The 17318-nt window shown below is 44.7% G+C and overlaps 1 protein-coding gene across 1 annotated transcript; it reads left to right on the top strand.

The window, feature by feature from the left end:
• Position 1: 1 nt before the first annotated feature.
• On the top strand, positions 2 to 14058 carry TXNDC2 (thioredoxin domain containing 2). The gene is made up of 2 exons (XM_024984562.2): positions 2 to 2983; positions 3278 to 14058. Exons 1-2 carry the CDS (start codon positions 2911 to 2913, stop codon positions 5149 to 5151), a joined length of 1947 nt encoding a protein of 648 aa, XP_024840330.1. The 5' UTR covers positions 2 to 2910; the 3' UTR covers positions 5152 to 14058.
• Positions 14059 to 17318: the final 3260 nt, after the last annotated feature.

Below are 17318 nucleotides of genomic sequence, written 5' to 3' on the forward strand. Positions count from 1 at the left end.
TGCTGGCAGTGGGTGGAGGGGTTGGAAGACCAATGTCTCTAAGCTTCAGTTTCCTCATATATAAGATGCAGAGTGTAATTCAAATGCACCCTTACCCACAATTCTGGAATCTCGAAAGCTTCAGAAGAGACTTTTTCTGCAGTTTGATACAGACTCCTCTGGCTGTGAAATCAGAGCTGAGCGGATGTGATGTTCTTTGTAGTTATTCATCCCACCAAGGAGAGGGACAATGTCTGCATGTCCCATTGCAGAAATCCTGCTGTTTGCTCATCGGTTGATCCTTGGCTCTGCTGTAGGCTCTGTGATATATGCACCAGATTGCTGTCAGAAAACCCAAGCAAGATTCTGAGTTCCCAAAACCCCTGCCCCCAAGGTGTCACACAAGGTATGATATCCACCATATTCATGAGGAACTGTCCGTGGGGGCTCTGGGCAACCAGCGGGGCCATGTGTACACAGTCTCCGACACCCTAGGGGTCTCCTGAGTGGGCTGCACGGTTTCACTCGACAGAGAACACCTCTTTCAGTCCTGGCACAGAGCCGATGCTCATAAGCAAGACACTCGAGTATAGTGACCTGCTTTGCCCTGGCTCCTGCACCAGGTGTTTTATATCACATGACCTTCTGTTTTCACAATCCCTGTATCAGGCAGATACCATGATTGCATCCATGCTACAAATGAGGAAACAGGCCCAAGAAGTTAGTAAGTCACATAAAACCATAGACTAGGAAGAGCTGTTGTTGTTTAGTCACTAAATTGTGTCTGACTCTTTTGTGACTCCTTGGATGTAGCCCACCAGGCTCCTCTGTCCCTGGGACTTCCTAGGGCAAGAATACTGGAGTGGGCTGTCATTTCCTCTCCTGGGGATCTTCCTGGACCAGGGATTGAACCCACATTTCCTGCATTGGCGGGCGGATTCTTTACCACTGAGCCACCAGGGAAGCCCAGACTAGGAAGAAAGGAGGAGCCAAATGTCAGCTTCTGTTATTTTTTCCTTTTTCAATTAAGATTTTTAAAAAACTTTTAAAATGGAGATATAATTAACACATATTAGTTTCAAATGTACAACATAATGATTCTATATTTGTGTATCTTGTGAAATGATCACCATGTAAGTCTAATTAACATCTGTCACCACACATAGTTAAAATTTCTTTTTCTTGTGATGAGAACTTTTAAGATCTACTCTCTTAGCAATGTTCAAATATGCAGTGTGGTGTTATTAATGATTAATTACATATTAATATATTGATTAATTGTGGACACCACGCTCCTGGGGGATTTCAGCCTAAGGAACATGGTTTCACTCTGGTGACAGCTCTGTCTTCCGATTCCTGCCCTTTCTCCGTAATATGTGGGTATACAGGGCTGTGCGAACTCTGGCTGGTTGTGGGTTCACAGGGCTGTATGGACTTGCTGTTCCTGAGCCCCCCGCCTCCTGCTGGTTCCCAGGTGAGGCGGTTGGTCTGGCCTGGTCCTGGAACTGGGAACTGTTAAGGATGGAGGAGGCTGTCTGGTGTTAGGGCCCGTGCTGTCACCCACTGGTCAAGCCTGTGCCCCTGGTCCTTGCCTCTCACTGCAAATCGCCCTGTACTGTGGCTTCTTTGTTCTTCTTGAGCTTCTCCTGGTTCGAAGAGAAGCTCAAGTCTTAGAACATCACAGCCCCACTTGGGATGAGAGGACCTCCCTGGCCCAGCAATCTGCCCATCACCCCTACTGCCATGGGCACATGGAGCCCACATGGCTGTGGCATTTCCTAGGCTTCCAGGTGGTGCGGGAGGCAGGTGCTCCTTCGCTTCCAGCTCTCTTCTGAACACATCCAACCTGGGTCCTTGCTGAGGCTTCTGCCTGGAGAGGGGAGGCCAGGATTCTGTCACATGGATGGGGAACCATCACTACTGCCTCTTCTCAGTTAGAGAACTCCTCCATGTCATAATCTCCCTTCCCAATATCCAAATTGGACATCTGATTAGCAGGTAGGACTTTGCAGAAGAGGGTGATGTGGTTGAGAGGAGACCTGTTGTTGCTATTTAGTCATTCAGTTGTGTCCGACTCTTTTCGACCCCAATTGCAGCACGCCAGGCTTCCCTGTCCTTCGCTATCTCCTGGAGTTTACTCAAAGTCATGTCCATGGAATGAGTGATGCCATCCAACCATCTTATCCTCTGTTGCCCCCTTCTCCTCCTTCCTTCAATCTTTCCAAGCATCAGGGTCTTTTCCAATGAGTTGGCTCTTTGCATCAGGTGGCCTAAGTATTGGAGCTTCAGCTTCAGCATCTGTCCTTCCAATGACTATTCAGGGTTGTTTTCCTTTTAGATTGACTATTTTGATCTCCTTAAAGAGTCTCCTCCAGCACCACAGTTCGAGGAGATCACAGAGGAGACCTTAGTAGATGGTTGTGGTGGCCAAGTCACAAAGAGAAGGCTGTGGCTGGGGACGACCTGGAGGAAGGGGGTAGGAAAGATGGTTTCAAGTCACCCCCCCTGGATGGGGCACTCGGCAGGCAGCCCAGCCCAGTATCAGGAGTGTGGGCTCGGAACCTGCCCCACAGATGAGCTCTGGGACCTTGACTTGGTCCCATAACTTCTCTAAGGCTGAGTTTTCTCACTTGTAAGGTGGAGATCACAATGGGACTTACCTCAGTGGTTTGTTGTAGGAAATAATGCCTGTGAATTCACTTCAGGCACGGCATGGCCCCACACACAGAGCAGCCCCAAAACACAGAGTGTCATGAAACTCTCAAATGGGACACTTGTGAAAACAGAGAGGGCAGGCCGGCTGTAGGCTCTACCCCAGTACAGGTTGTTACTTGACATATGATGTTTGGTTGGAGAAGGTTGAAGGGGATGGCCTTGCTGGTGCCATGAGGCAGCTGTGAAGTAGGGGTGGGTAGAGACCAGGAACTGGAAATGGAAAGTGATGAAGCTGGGGTCCTGGAGGAACCGGAAATGAGGTCAGACAACCAAGGAGAAACAAATGAAGGTGAGGATAAAGGTCAGGAGGAGGGAAGGGGCTGCTTTGGGGACCTGTGTGCTTAGGGGGTCAGCTGCAGTGTCAAGCTAAGCAGAGAAGTTTGTAGTTAAAGGGGAAAAAACCTAGGTGAAGATTACGTGTAATCACATGCCGCTTGGTCTTGTGTGGAATATGAGTATGCAAATGAATGTATCAGTTAGAAGACTACCTTCACGCGCTCTAAGAAGGACTCCTGTCCATCTTCCTTGGAGTAGATGATCAGAATGCTTTTATTTCTTCTCTGATATTTTTTTTTTTCTTCAGAAAGCCCATTATTACAGGTTATGTCCAGCCATGTGACTCTCCAGGTCCCAGCACACCCCCTGGAGGCCTTTGTCCACGAGGTCAGCAATGTTCAACGGACACATGTGGGGGCATCCGAAGCCCTGCAGGCTGTGCACACACTCCCACCTGAGCAGAGTGGTGACACCCCCAGCTCTCCAGCCCAGGTTGTCCTGCCTAAGCAGGGGGACTTTCTCAATTCCTCAGCAAAAGCCGTCCCGTCCGACCAGGCTGACACTCCCAGTTTCCCAGAAAAGACCATCCTATCAAAAGAGAGGGAAATTCTCGATTCCCCCCAGCAGAACATTTTGCCCAAGCAGGCTGCTACCCTCAATTCCTCAATCCAAACCATTTCACCAAAACAGGGTAACATTCCCAATTTCCCAGAAAAAAACATCCTGCCAAAAGAGGGTGACATTCTCAATCCCCCCAGTAAAACTACCCTGCACAAGCAGGCCAACACCCCCAATTCTTCGGAAAAAACCACCTTGCCCAAGCAGGGTGACACCCCTAAGCCCTCAGCCAAAACCATTTTGCCCAAGGAGGCTGATGCCCCCATCTCCCCAATCCAAACCATTCTGCCCAATCAGTCTTATGCCTCCAAATTCTCAGAAAAAACCATCTCGACAAAAGAGGGTGACATTTTCAACACCCCAGCCAAAGTCATTCCATCATGGCCGGCTGACTCCCCCAATTTCCCAGCCAAGATCAATCCATCACGGCAGGCTGACTCCCCCAAGTTCCCAGCCAAGATCATCTTACCCAAACAGGCTGACTCCCCTAATTCCCCAAACCAAATCCTCCCACCCAAGCGGACTGACTCCCCCAGTTTCCCAGGCAAAATCATTTCATCACAGCAGGCTGACTCCCCCAAATTCCCACTCAAAACTGCCCTGCACAGGCAGGTGGACATCCCCACTTCTTCAGAAAAAAACATCTCACCCAAGCAGGACAATACCCCCAATTTTCCAGCAAAATTCAGTTTGCCCAAGAAGAGTAAAACCCACAAGTTCACAACCAAAGCCATTCTGTCTAAGCAGGGTGACACCCCAAAGTCCTCAGCCAAAACCATCGTGCCCAAGGAGGGTGAGACCCCCAAGCCCTCAGCGGAAACCATTCTGCCCAAGGCGGGTGAGATCCCCAAGTCCTCAGCCGAAACCATTCTGCCCAAGGAGGGTGAGACCCTCAAGTCCTCAGCCAAAACCATTCTGCCCAAGGATGGTGAGACCCCCAAGTCCTCAACCAAAACCATTCTACTCAAGGAAGGTGAGACCCCCAAGTCCTCAGCCGAAACCATTCTGCCCAAGGATGGTGAGACCCCCAAGTCCTCAGCTGAAACCATTCTGCCCAAGGAGGGTGAGACCCCCAAGTCCTCAGCCGAAACCATTCTGCCCAAGGAGGGTGAGACCCCCAAGTCCTCAACCGAAACCATTCTACTCAAGGCTGGTGAGACCACCAGGTCCTTAGAGCACACAGTCTGGTCCGCAGAAGGCAATAGCCTGCAGTCAGAGGAAGACACAGAGCTCCTGGATGACAACCTGGTGAAGGTGATCCTGAGCAAAGACGACTTCAAGATGGCGCTAAAGGAAGCTGGTGAGCAGCTGGTGGCCGTGGACTTCTCGGCCACGTGGTGCCGGCCCTGCAAGACCATCAAGTCCCTCTTCCAGGCCCTGTCCCTGAAGCACGAGGATGTGGTGTTCCTGGAAGTCGATGCCGACGAGTGTGAGGAACTGGTGAGAGAGTGCAAGGTCGATTGCATTCCAACCTTCCAGTTTTATAGAAAAGAAGAAAAGGTGGGCCAGTTTTCTGGTGCCCTGCACGAAAAACTTGAGACACTCATTGCAGAATTAAAGTGATCATGTGTTCCAAAAGCGTTAGAAATAGTCGGCTATTCATAGCTTCTGATTTTCTTATTTATGAAGAAAGATGAGGGGTGACAAAAGTGTGTGTTCAAGTGGCACCTGCTTGTAAATCAGAAACATCGACTCTACCCTTTCTGAAAAGCCCTAATACCTGTTGTGCCCATGTCCTTGTTGATGGAACGGGTGTGAAATTATAATATCATTTCCTCTGATATAGATGGGAAGTCCAGCTGTCCTACTTCCCCCCACCTTTTTTTTTTTGGCCGCACTGCATGGCAATGTGGAATCTTAGTTCCCCAACTAAGGATTAAACCTGTACCCCTTGGACTGGAAACCCAGAGTTTTAACTGCTGGACCATCAAGGAAGTCCCTGTCCCCTATTTTTTTAATCTTGATTTTTTCTTTTTCACTCACTCTTGAAAAAATTTGTTTCACTCACTCATGTAGTCCTAGTGGCAACATTGGAAATTTAGATCATTCTTTTGTTGTTGTTGTTTAATAGCTAAGTTGTGTCCAACTCTTTGCCACCCTGTGAACTGCAGCATGCCGGCCTTCCCTTCCGTCGCTATCTTCCAGAGTTTGCTCAAACTCACGTCCGTTGAGTTAGTGATGCCATCCAACCATCTCGTCCTCTGTCTCCCTCTTCTTCTCCTGCCCTCGATCTTTCCCAGCATCAGGGTCTTTTCAAATGAGTCAAACAGGATATGGCAAGAGTGAACATCAACATTTTAGGAACCAGTGAACTAAAATGGACGGGAATGGGATAATTGAATTCAGATGACCACTGTATCTACTACCATGGGCAAGAATCCCTGAGAAAGAATGGAGCAGCCCTTATAGTCAACAAGAGAATCCAAAATGCAGTTCTTGACTGCAATCTCAAAAGTGACAGTGATTTTGGTTAATTTCCAAGGCAAACCATTCAACATCACAGTAACAAGTCTATGCCCCAACCTCTAATGCTGAAGAAGCTGAAGTTAAATGATTCTGTGAAGACCTACAAGACTTCCTAGAACTGACACCAAAAATACTCTTCTGTAGAGGGACATGATTTAATGATGAGTGGGAATTTCTTTTCTGATGTTCATGAACCTTTGAGATTTCTGATAAGATATTTCTGGAAGTAAAGAATTTGAAAGAGTCACGTATCTAACCTCCTTCGTGTACAGGAAGTACTATGGTGACGTCAGGGAATTTCACAGGCTCTGTAAACCTCTAGAGGGTTCATCAGTGTCAGAGCTGACATGGAGGCCATGGTTCCAGATTTTAAGTTTGGACCTCTTTCTACTGACCCGTGCTCACACAATCTGAGACAACGCAAAACTTGTGATTTGCTGCCACCAAGAACTTTATGATTCAAATTTCAGTTAGTGTGACCCTTGCTGCCATTATGACATCAGCACCCCAGTAGCAAGTTCCTGCTTTGTTGTTCTGGCAACTGGGTTTCTGACACCTGCTCTCAGGTGCCTCAGAGTATGTGTGTATGTACGTATATGCATGTGTATGTACTCATATGGGCTTCCCAGGTGGCTCAGTGGTAAAGAAAACACTGGCCAATGCAGGAGACACAGGAGACGCAGGTACTGTTCCTGAGTCAGAGAGATTCCCCTAGAAGAGGAAATGGCAACCCACTCTAATATTCTTGCCTGGGAAATCTCATGGACAGAGGAACCTGATAGGCTATAGTCCATGCAGTAACAAAGAGTCAGATACAGCTGAGCACATACACACACACACACACACACACACACACGTATACATATATTTCATGTGTATACATGTAGTTAAGGGACGGGTACGCAACTCTGGGCAGGCAATTCTGGGGGCCTGAGACACCAGGAGCAAATGGGTGGCTCTTGAGGGTCTAGTTTGATCCATGGAGGATCTGGAAATCTACACTATAAGAGAACTGGTCCATGCTCCTCAAACAACCTCAGCACCATTCTCTTGACTGGATAATGATCAGACAGTGGCCAGGACAGAGTCATGTTCTCTGTACTCAGAAGACTCAAATATGGACACTCCATTTTGCTAACTAAGAATCATGTACTATAAAAAAATGAGCCAAGCAGCTGTTGTCACCTCTAATCTTTAGCATGAAGGAGAAATAAGACACACTTCTAATTAGGAGCATGATTCCAGATAATCGTCTTGACTGTGAATGATGATAAATCTAACTAGAGTCTTTGTAAGAATCAATGGAAAACCTGTTTGAGTTGATAAGAGAACTTGACAAAATGGTGGTATTCAGAGAATATCCAGAAGTCAACAGTGTCCTTTTGATTCAGTGATAAGTGATTGGGAATCTTCATGGGAAAATAGTGATGAAAAAATACCTGGCAACAGTCCTAACTAGAATGGTAAGGATGATTAAGACTAAATCTAGAAGTTTGAAGACATAGTCAACAAATAGGTCTAAATGAAATGAGACAAGATATCGATTCTTTCCACTTAATTAGCAGACTATAATTCCCAAGCAACATTTCAATGAGTCCTTGGGAGAACCTGAAAAAATACTTAAAAAACATAGATAGGAACAGACAGGAAAAAGTTTAAAAAGAGAAGAAATGAAGAGAAATTTGCCCCATAATTAGTATATAGTATAATTATACTGCTGCTGCTGCTGCTGCTGCTGCTAAGTCGCTTCAGTTGTGTCCGACTCTGTGAGACCCCATAGATGGCAGCCCACCAGGCTCCCCGTCCCTGGGATTCTCCAGGCAAGAGTACTGGAGTGGGGTGCCATTGCCTTCTCCAATGCATGAAAGTGAAAAGTGAAAGTGAAGTCACTCAGTTGTGTCCGACTCTTCGAAATCCCATGGACTGCAGGCTACCAGGCTCCTCCACCCATGAGATTTTCCAGGCAAGAGTACTGGAGTGGGTTGCCAATGCCTTCTCCGATAATTATACTAATATAATACTAATATGTCCTGGCTGTTCTTTGGAAGGAGTGATGCTGAAGCTGAAACTCCAGTACTTTGGCCACCTCATAAGAAGAGTTGACTCATTGGAAAATACTCTGATGCTGGGAGGAATTGGGGGCAGGAAGAGAAGGGGACGACAAAGATGAGATGGCTGGATGGCATCACCGACTCAATGGACATGAGTTTTAGTGAACTCTGGGAGTTGATGATGGACAGGGAGGCCTGGCGTGCTGCGATTCATGGGGTCACAAAGAGTTGGACATGACTAAGTGACTGAACTGAACTGAACTGAATATACATATAATTAGTATAGTCATTGTGTACAAGTGTGGTGATACCAATAGTACTATTGAGGAAGGAAGAAAAGAGAGCAATGAATCATAATAATAACCAAAAATCAGAATTTGGTGTGTAAATAGTAGTATAGGAAAAAGAAAATATTTCAGTTCAAAGGACCATGACTAGATTATTACATTTTTAATTGTATAGAAAAATTTAGGTCTTTGAGAAAAAAATCAGTTGACATCCTTATTCCCATGCCAGATACCAAATAAATAAAAAACTGGATTAAATATTAAAAAATAAAACATGAAATCATTTAAAAATTGAAGAAGATTTAGTTAAATCTTCCACCCATCTGATTCATGTACGGGCAAAGAATTTTTCAAATACAAGTGCAATTAAAGACTTCTGAACATGTAAAACATTTAAACATTTCCATGCTAAATTAGAAACACAATAAGAAATAAAAGCTGAAAAAATATTTGCCAAATATATGACATAAAATTCAATGTTTTTACTCTAAAAAGTACTCTAGTAAATCAGTAAGAAAAATGGAGCACCTCAACAGAAAAGTAAGCCAAAGGCACAGTTTATATTAGAGTAAGAACAAATGGGTGATAAACGTGGACATTTTTTACTGATAGGAAAATAAAAGCAAAAGTCACCAAGACTTTGATAGCAGGATTCACTGGGATGCAGGAAAACAGCCACTCACCAGCTGCCAAGAGTTAAGATGCTGCCAAGCCTTGAGACACAGCAGGATAAGAAAGGTGCAGACCCTTTGTGAACCTGAGCCTGTGCACACATCTGCTCCAACTGCCGTGGCTGCCGGGACACAATCCCACACACCGTGGGATTAAACAGACACGTCTCTCTCACGGCCTTGGGGGCCGGAAGTCCGAGGCCAGGGCGTCGTCAGGGTTGGTCTATGCCGAGGCCTCTCCCGGGCTTGAGATGGTTCCCTGTCACTGTTTTGCCTTCATGTGCAGGCCTGGCATCTGTGTGTCCAAACCTCCTCCTCTTATGACACCAGTCAGATTGGACTAGGGCCCACCCGAACAGCTTCATTTTAGTTTAATCAAGTCTTTGAAGAGCTTATCTCCAAACACAGTCATTTTATGAGGTATGGGGGCTGGGAATTCAATGTGTGGATTTGGGGGAGGACATAATCTAACCCTCAGCAGCTCTAGCTGAGGCTCAGGGTCTGCCCTCTGGGCTGAGTCTCAAAAAAAAAAAAAGAAAAAAGGTCATTTCCAGGGAGATATAGGAGCTCACATCTGGACACTACCAATCAGGGAAGGGGGTGTCCTAAGAAACTCTGCCTCAGGGCCCCATGGAGTCAGCCCAACAGCACCAGCGGGGGCTTCTCCAAAGGCCCGGGAGGACATGGTGCCAAGTGGTCTGTGGTCCCCCTGGAATGCAGGCCTTGAAGCACAGACCGAAAGACCATGATGCTGAGGCCACAGGTGCAGTGAGGCCAGTCAGTGTCCATTGCTCCAGACGATTCCCCTACCTTGAGAGAAACCTCGGAGGGCTGGGAGGGCCGGTCACCAAGCTCCCATACCGCAGGGCAGAAGGCCTGTGCTGACCTCTTACCCTCAAGCAGGCTGGCCAGGGGGGAGGCGGTGTCAGATCCCCTTCTGCTCCCCCTGCAGGAGGGAGGGGAGTGAACTCAGGGTGGTCAGGACCAGGTTAAACCAGCATTTCTCAAACCACCAGTAATAAAACCACATGCAGAGCTGCTAAACACCCAGATGTCCAGGCATCTGTTCTTGAGAAATCAGATTCAATTGTACATCCAATCGGATTTCCCCTGTAACTATAGGCCTTAAAAATAAATAAACTCTATGCTTTATTCAAAAGACAAATTATAACACTCGAGTTTCACAAAAGATAGTACATGGAACGTAAATCCAAAGAGAGTAGGAAACGCTTATGAGCTAGGCACTCAGAAAGATGCAAAGGATACGAGCAGGGTGAGAGAGTTTGGGGGTCTGCTTTTCAAAGTGATGCTTTAGAAATGCATTTTTCTCCAAGTGTGAACAATTTAATTTCATGGTGGGGATCCACACAGAGGTTGAATTCATAGGGGATTCATCCTATTCCTCGGATGCTTAACATGTCTGTCTCTTTGAGGCAGAAATGTTCAAATGTTTCAAATTATACTCAGTAAATACGTAAAAGATGTTGGTAGACTGTTGCTTAGAGAATCCCATTGTGATTTGGGGCATGTTTTTAAGATCTTGCAAAGGAATTATGAAATGGTACATTCCGTGGAGATAGAAGTTGACTAAAAAACAAAATAAATCAAAAAGTACAAAGAGAAGGTGGCTGCAAATTCTAAAATAATAGTGGCACTTTAATCAGGAGCTCCTTTACACCCGTGGTGAAAAAGAGTCAGCCACGGCAATGATGACTATAAGGATCAGTGTAGCAAGGAGCCAGGTAAAGCTCCATGGTTCGGGAAGATCAAGATTTTCAGCTTCTAGAGCAGAAAAAAATGATTGATTCGAATATATGAAAACATAGAGAGTGGTGAACATGAGGTTAAAGTTGGTAAGGAGAGGCAGTGATTGAAACGAAAGAAGGTGAATTGTTAAAACCGGGAGAAAATGTGATTTTTCTGTTGCCTATCGGTAGAAATTTTGGTGCTTTTATGCTCAAATGTCAAGTCAGCTTCTTTTAGGTTAAGATGGTGATTTCAAGCAAGGGTGAGACATGGCCTGGAAAGATGGGAGAGGAGCAGGGTCGCTCCGGCATTGAGCGTGTCCATGGTCTTGATTGCTTTCACTAAACATCTGGGGGCCTCTGGCCTCCAGAGACCACTTACTGGTGGGGTTTGATGAGGGTAGACAGGAGGGCAGCTTGAAAGGCAAAGCTAAATGCAGCTCTGATGACTCATAGATCAATATCTTTCATGGACATTAAGATGGCTTGGAGGAAGTCACCAGCCAGCTAATGATTCTCAGAAATGGCAGATGAAGCCAGTCGCCTCCCAGAGAAGGTTTTAAGGAGATTTCCTTTAACTCATGCCGGTTAAGGAGGGCCAGGCTGTGGTGTGTTGTTAGGCTCTCACGGACAGCCAAGTAACTGGAATCGGAGAAGCCTCTTAGTGAATCAATTCTACATCAGTGGCTTTTGGGGCTCTCCTTCCTATGTTCATCTCCTTAAATAATTTCATCTCTCCCTCTCAGCTTGAAATCACTCTTATGATAAAGGTGATTACTTTCAAATAAACTTTGTTTTTGTATCTGAGTTTTTTTAAAAAAAGCATTTACAAATCTGAACAATAACCTCACTTCATTTTGGATTGCTACTTTCATATATGCATTTAGATTTAAAGATGCTAAAATAAAATCGGGAGTTTTGCACATTGGATAACAGCTGCCATCATTTCTCCTCTGCAAGTCCCACCCATGGTACTGATTCTTTCCTAAAAAAAAAGGGCCAAGATTTATTATATATGGTTCAGACACTACACATGTTTATTGTTGATATTCGGGTTGAAGGCAAAAAGATGGGTGCATATGTCAGAAATGAGCTCTATTCAGAGCCAGTTGAGAAACTGTTTTGAATACAATGAATACTTGGAAATCATAGGTTCTCCTCTGGGAAAACTATTTAGAGATTCATAGGACACGGAAAACTCCTCTGTTTCCAATTAAAATTAATAAATTGATTTGTAATTCTTAGGACTTTTCTACACCTCATTGACTTGCTTAAATGTGAGATCTTGATAACCCTTGTTTATCTCCCGGATGGAGATTCCATGTCTTTGCAACACTTCAAGTGAAATACATCCAAACATCCCCTCTGTGGGAGGGAAGAGTTGAGCTGACCAGCAGGGGCATGGGGACTTCTGCAGGTCAAGGGTGAGTAAGGTCTCTCTCACTTCTCGCAGCAGAGGATGTCAACAAGCAGAAAATGAAGCAGTGAAGATGAGACCCAGGAAACTGGGAGGGGTCTGCAGAAGTTGCCAAAGCCACAGGGGTGATCTGTGGGTACAATATGGAACCTGGTTACTGGACATGGGAATAAGATAAGCTCAGGGGAGATGACGAGGGAAAGGATGAGAAGCGGAGGAGGTGGTCAAGCGGCAATGAGTGGGGCAGAGGTACAGCGCAGAGCTGGGTCATTCTGGCTTCAAGGCCATAGTCAGGACGGATAAACTCTGATGCTGCTCTTTTAATACATTTGTGGTTTAGTCGCTCAGTCATGTCTGACTCTTTGCTACTCCATGGACTGTAGCCCACCAGGCTCCTCTGTCCATGGGATTTCCCAGGCAAGGCTGCCATTTCCTCCTCCAGGGGATCTTCTCCACCCGGAGATCGAACCTGTGTCTCCTGCATTTCAGGCAGATTCTTTACAGCTGAGTCACCGAGGAAGCCCTGCAACACACTCATGATTTCTTAAATAAATCATTGGGCTACACCAGAACTCTAGAATTGTATTGCTTATGAAAATGTGAGAAACTGGATGGCTGTAACTCGAGTGTATTTACCAATCTTACTCTAAACTAGGTAATAGCCTGGGTGGCCAGAAACTCCATCTGAAATATAGTATGTTTAATCCTGTAATGGGGTTTCCCGTGCCTTATGAAAGACAATAAAAAGTTTGCTAATGTGTGGGGGAAGGAATGAGCTGGATCTGAGGCAGCCTTGGGTATTCTGTGTACTTCAACTTCTGATAATTTTCAACCATATTATTTAAAAAAGAGAGACGCCTAGATTTGTTTAGTAATCACTGGCAAATTTACATATAACTTAGGTAAATATTACTTTTCACATTGCCTCAGTTATTTTTATAAGAGAATTAGAAACAGGGAAATAGTTTTCACATCATATAAAACAATCGGTTGATTGAATGTCTTTTATATTTTCAATGAGTAGTAATTATACCTTTTCCTGTTATTACATTTCTCTACGTTGAGTTATTTGTCAGAGATGATTTTAACCAAATTCTGAAGTTGATGTGAAATTTGTTAGTACACACAGTAGTGGACTAAATGGTGGCTCCAAAGATATTAGATCCTAACCCCAGGAACCTGTAAATGTTACCTTATTTGGAAAAAGGGTCTTTGCAGATTGTAATTAAATTAAGGGTCTCAAAATGAGAAGATAATCCATAATTATCTGGGTGAATCTTAGAGGTCTTCAGAGTGGAGTTATCCAAGAGAGGAAGAACGTGACTCAACACACACACTCACACATAGACACACACGCATGCACAGAGAAGGCCATGTGAACGTAGGGGCCCGTAGGGACTGCCAGCAACCACCAGAAGGTGAAAGGCTTCACCTCGGATTCTTCTCTAGCATCTCCAGAGGGGTTGCAGCCCTGTTCACACCTTGACTTTGGACTTCTGGCCTCCAGAGCTCTGGGAGAATAAGTATCTGTTGTTTTAAGCCACACTTAGTGGTAATTTGTTACAGAGGCCACAGAAACTAATATACTGCTGCTGCTAAGTCACTTCAGTCATGTCCACTCTGTGTGACCCCATAGACGGAAGCCCACCAGGCTCCCCCGTCCCTGGGATTCTCCAGGCAAGAACACTGGAGTGGGTTGCCATTTCCTTCTCCAGTGCTTGCATGCATGCTAAGTCGCTTCAATCGTGTCCGACTCTGTGTGACCCCATGGACAGCAACCCACCAGGCTCCTCTGACCACAGAATTCTCTAGGCAAGAGTACTGGAGTGGGTTGCCATTTCCTTATCCAGGAAACTAATATACTAATGAATAAAATAATTTTACTGTTTTGCAACAGGTGCATAAACATAAAATAGCAATGAAAGGTTGGTGTTAGGATACACTGAGGATCAACGTGTTACTGCATCTGAAATAAGCATTTCTAGCATGATGCTTTCTTTAATGGTCTAAGAAGTTTGTATTCTGTCCAGTTATAAGAATATCATTCATACACATCTTTTAATTATTTTCGTTCATCATAGGGTCAGGTAGAATGGACATGTCGGCTATTTTATCATAACCCACAAACCATTGCCTGCAAAATACAATTGTATGTTTTATTATATTTCTCTTTTTATTTAGCTCTTCTGCTAGTTTTCTGAACCAAGAGGATGGTCAATATCACAGGTCCCACATGAAAGATGACCTATGAATATTTTTTTTTGACAAAAAGATTTTAATTGTTTAAAAAATTTAATTTTATTCAAATTTGGTTGATTTCTCTCTATATATGTATGTATATTCTTTTCCATGGTAGTTTAACATGGAATATTCAATATAGTTCCCTGTGCTGTACAGTAGGAACTGTTTAGCACAGTTTAGGAACTATTTATCCATTACATATATAATAATTTGCATCTACTAATTCCAAACTCCTAACCCACCCCTCCTCTAACCCCCTCCCTCCTCCATGGCAAATACCAGTCTGTTCTCTATGTCCATGATTCTTTTTTTATTTCATAGATAAGTTCATGTGTATCATATTTTAGATTTCACACAGAAGTGATATCATATGGTGTTTGTCTTTCTCTTTCTGACTCACTTAGTATGATAATCACTAGGTCCATCCACGTTGCTGCAAATGGCACTATCTTATTCTTTTCCATGGCTGAGTAGTGTTCCATTATATATACGTACCATATCTTTTTTATCCATTCAGGAAGATGACCTATGAATGTTAACACATTCATTGGAAGGCAAACAAAGCTATAGGAAAACAATGGTGTTGGAGCAGGAGACATTTCTAGGCCTTCCCCCCAGGATGGGTGAGAGGATATGCCCTGGAACGGAGGAGCAGTTAGCCAACGGAGCTGCCGGTGCTCTGTCCAGGATCCACTGATGGAAGAAAGGCCAAGTCCCCAGGAGGAAGAAAGGAACACTGCAGTGATTCCCTCAGGACCACCCCCAGAGGGACCCCTGGCCATTGACTCAGGTCACTACATACCAGGGAGAAGGAAACACCCAGATTTTCCAGTGTTTGGGGCATAGTCTTAGCTAACATGTATACTGCAGATCAGAAATGCCACCAGACACGTATCCTTCAGCCTGCCCCCTGCTATAGGGTGCCTTACCAGTGGCCCCCTTACCACCACACCACCCACCTGATGGTCGTTTTCTTGGGCCCTGAGTGTAAAATGCACATCTCAATGATTTCCTAAGAGAGAATGTACGGTTAGGGACCAAGCACCCTTTACTGCACTGCCAACATGCAGTAATTTATGTGTAAATATAAATTCTGGAACTTATATAATCATTTCCAAAATTGCACCATTACGAGGTTGTCTGGGCAGGCACACTCTAATTTCAGCTTAACATATTTCTTCTGAAACTGAACCACACTATAAGCTGGATCAGTGATAAACCCCACGCTCTCCAGGCTGGACTTTACATGGAGCTACAGACTCTTAAAGGACAAGTCATTCACTTTAAAATCCACTGCTAGCATATGAATTGTGATTTCATTCCCACTCTTCAGCCTGACAATTCTTCACAATTCATGTTTCTATTGATCTTTGGCCAGATTAAAAATAGGAATAATTATATCTTGGTTGCCACATGCTTGTTTTATTTCTCTGAGCTTGTCAACTCACCCTCCCGGGCAAGGACAAAGGGCAAGAAGCAGTCTGGCAGCTCAGCCTGCTGCTGACTCTGGTCGGGGCGCAGTGCGGGTGACCCAGGCTACCTTGGAAGGTGAAACTGGCCAGAGGAGGAATCGAAGCTGCCGTGGAGCCCGGATGTGTGTGTCACTTGTTTTTGCCAGCAGGATCCAGCCCTGGGCTCAGTCATTTAAAGAGAGCTGGGAGGCGGTAAATGGCGTGTGAAAAAGATAGGCATGTGTGCGTGTTTTCAAGGGTTCCAGGCTTTTTTTTTTTTTTTTTTTTAATCACCTTTATAAGGAAGTAAAACCTTGAAATCACTGAAACTAGGATAAATTAAATTTCTCAGTCTTTTTTAAAAAATTGAAGTAGAGCTGATTTACAATGTTTTAAATTGTGCTGTACAGCAAAGTGATTCAGTTATATGTATATAAAATATATTCTTTTTTAAAAAATATTCTTTTCCACGGTAGTTTATCATAGACTATTGAATATAGTTCCCTGTACTTCCCAAGTGGTGCAGTAGTAAAGAATCCACCTGTCAATGCAGGAGACATGGGTTCGATCCCTGGGTCAGGAAGGTCCCCTAGAGAAACAAATGGCAATCCACACCAGTATTCTTACCTGGAGAATCCCATGGACAAAGGAGACTGGTGGGCTACAGTCCATGGGGTTGCAAAGAGTCAGACAGGACTGAGCATTAAGACCATTGAATATAGTTCCCTGTGCTATTCAGTAGGACCTTATTTATCCATTGTATATATAATAGTTTACATCTGTCTACAAGCCCTTTAGTTCCAAGGAAGGTCCTCTATCTGAGGAAGCAGCTTGGTGAGTTTCTATGATACAGCTGTGTGATTGCATTGGAATAAAATTAAATCTATGTACTTGGCTTTGATTTCTATTAAACATATAACAAGTAGACAAGGGCTAAAGCCATTGTACCAAGTAAAGTGCTGAGGATATTACAGTGTTAATGCTTCCTCTATTAACTCGATGTATTTCTTTCATCATACAAACCTGCCAGATGAGTTCATGGGGGTCAGTAGGGTCTGGCCACGCCTCCAGATCCACTCAAAAGATGGTTGACTCCAGGGTTCCTGCCCACCTCACAGGTGTTCTGGTGGTGGTGTGTGAACTCATCCCATCCACATTTAGACTGAACTTTCCAGGTTCCTGATTGTAACTGCTCAGGCCCCATAAGGCTGGGTTTCTACATAACCCTGGGGTCACCCAGCCTTCACTCAGGTCACAGGCTTAACCCACATTAGTACAGGTCCTTACTTATCTCTGCACTAAAATGCTAAGTCACTTCAGTCGTGTCCGACTCTGTGCGACCCCATAGACAGCAGCCCACCAGGCTCCCCCGTCCCTGGGATTCTCCAGGCAAGAACACTG

Source organism: Bos taurus, chromosome 24 (assembly GCF_002263795.3).
Source record: "Bos taurus isolate L1 Dominette 01449 registration number 42190680 breed Hereford chromosome 24, ARS-UCD2.0, whole genome shotgun sequence".
Lineage (NCBI taxonomy): Eukaryota > Metazoa > Chordata > Mammalia > Artiodactyla > Bovidae > Bos > Bos taurus.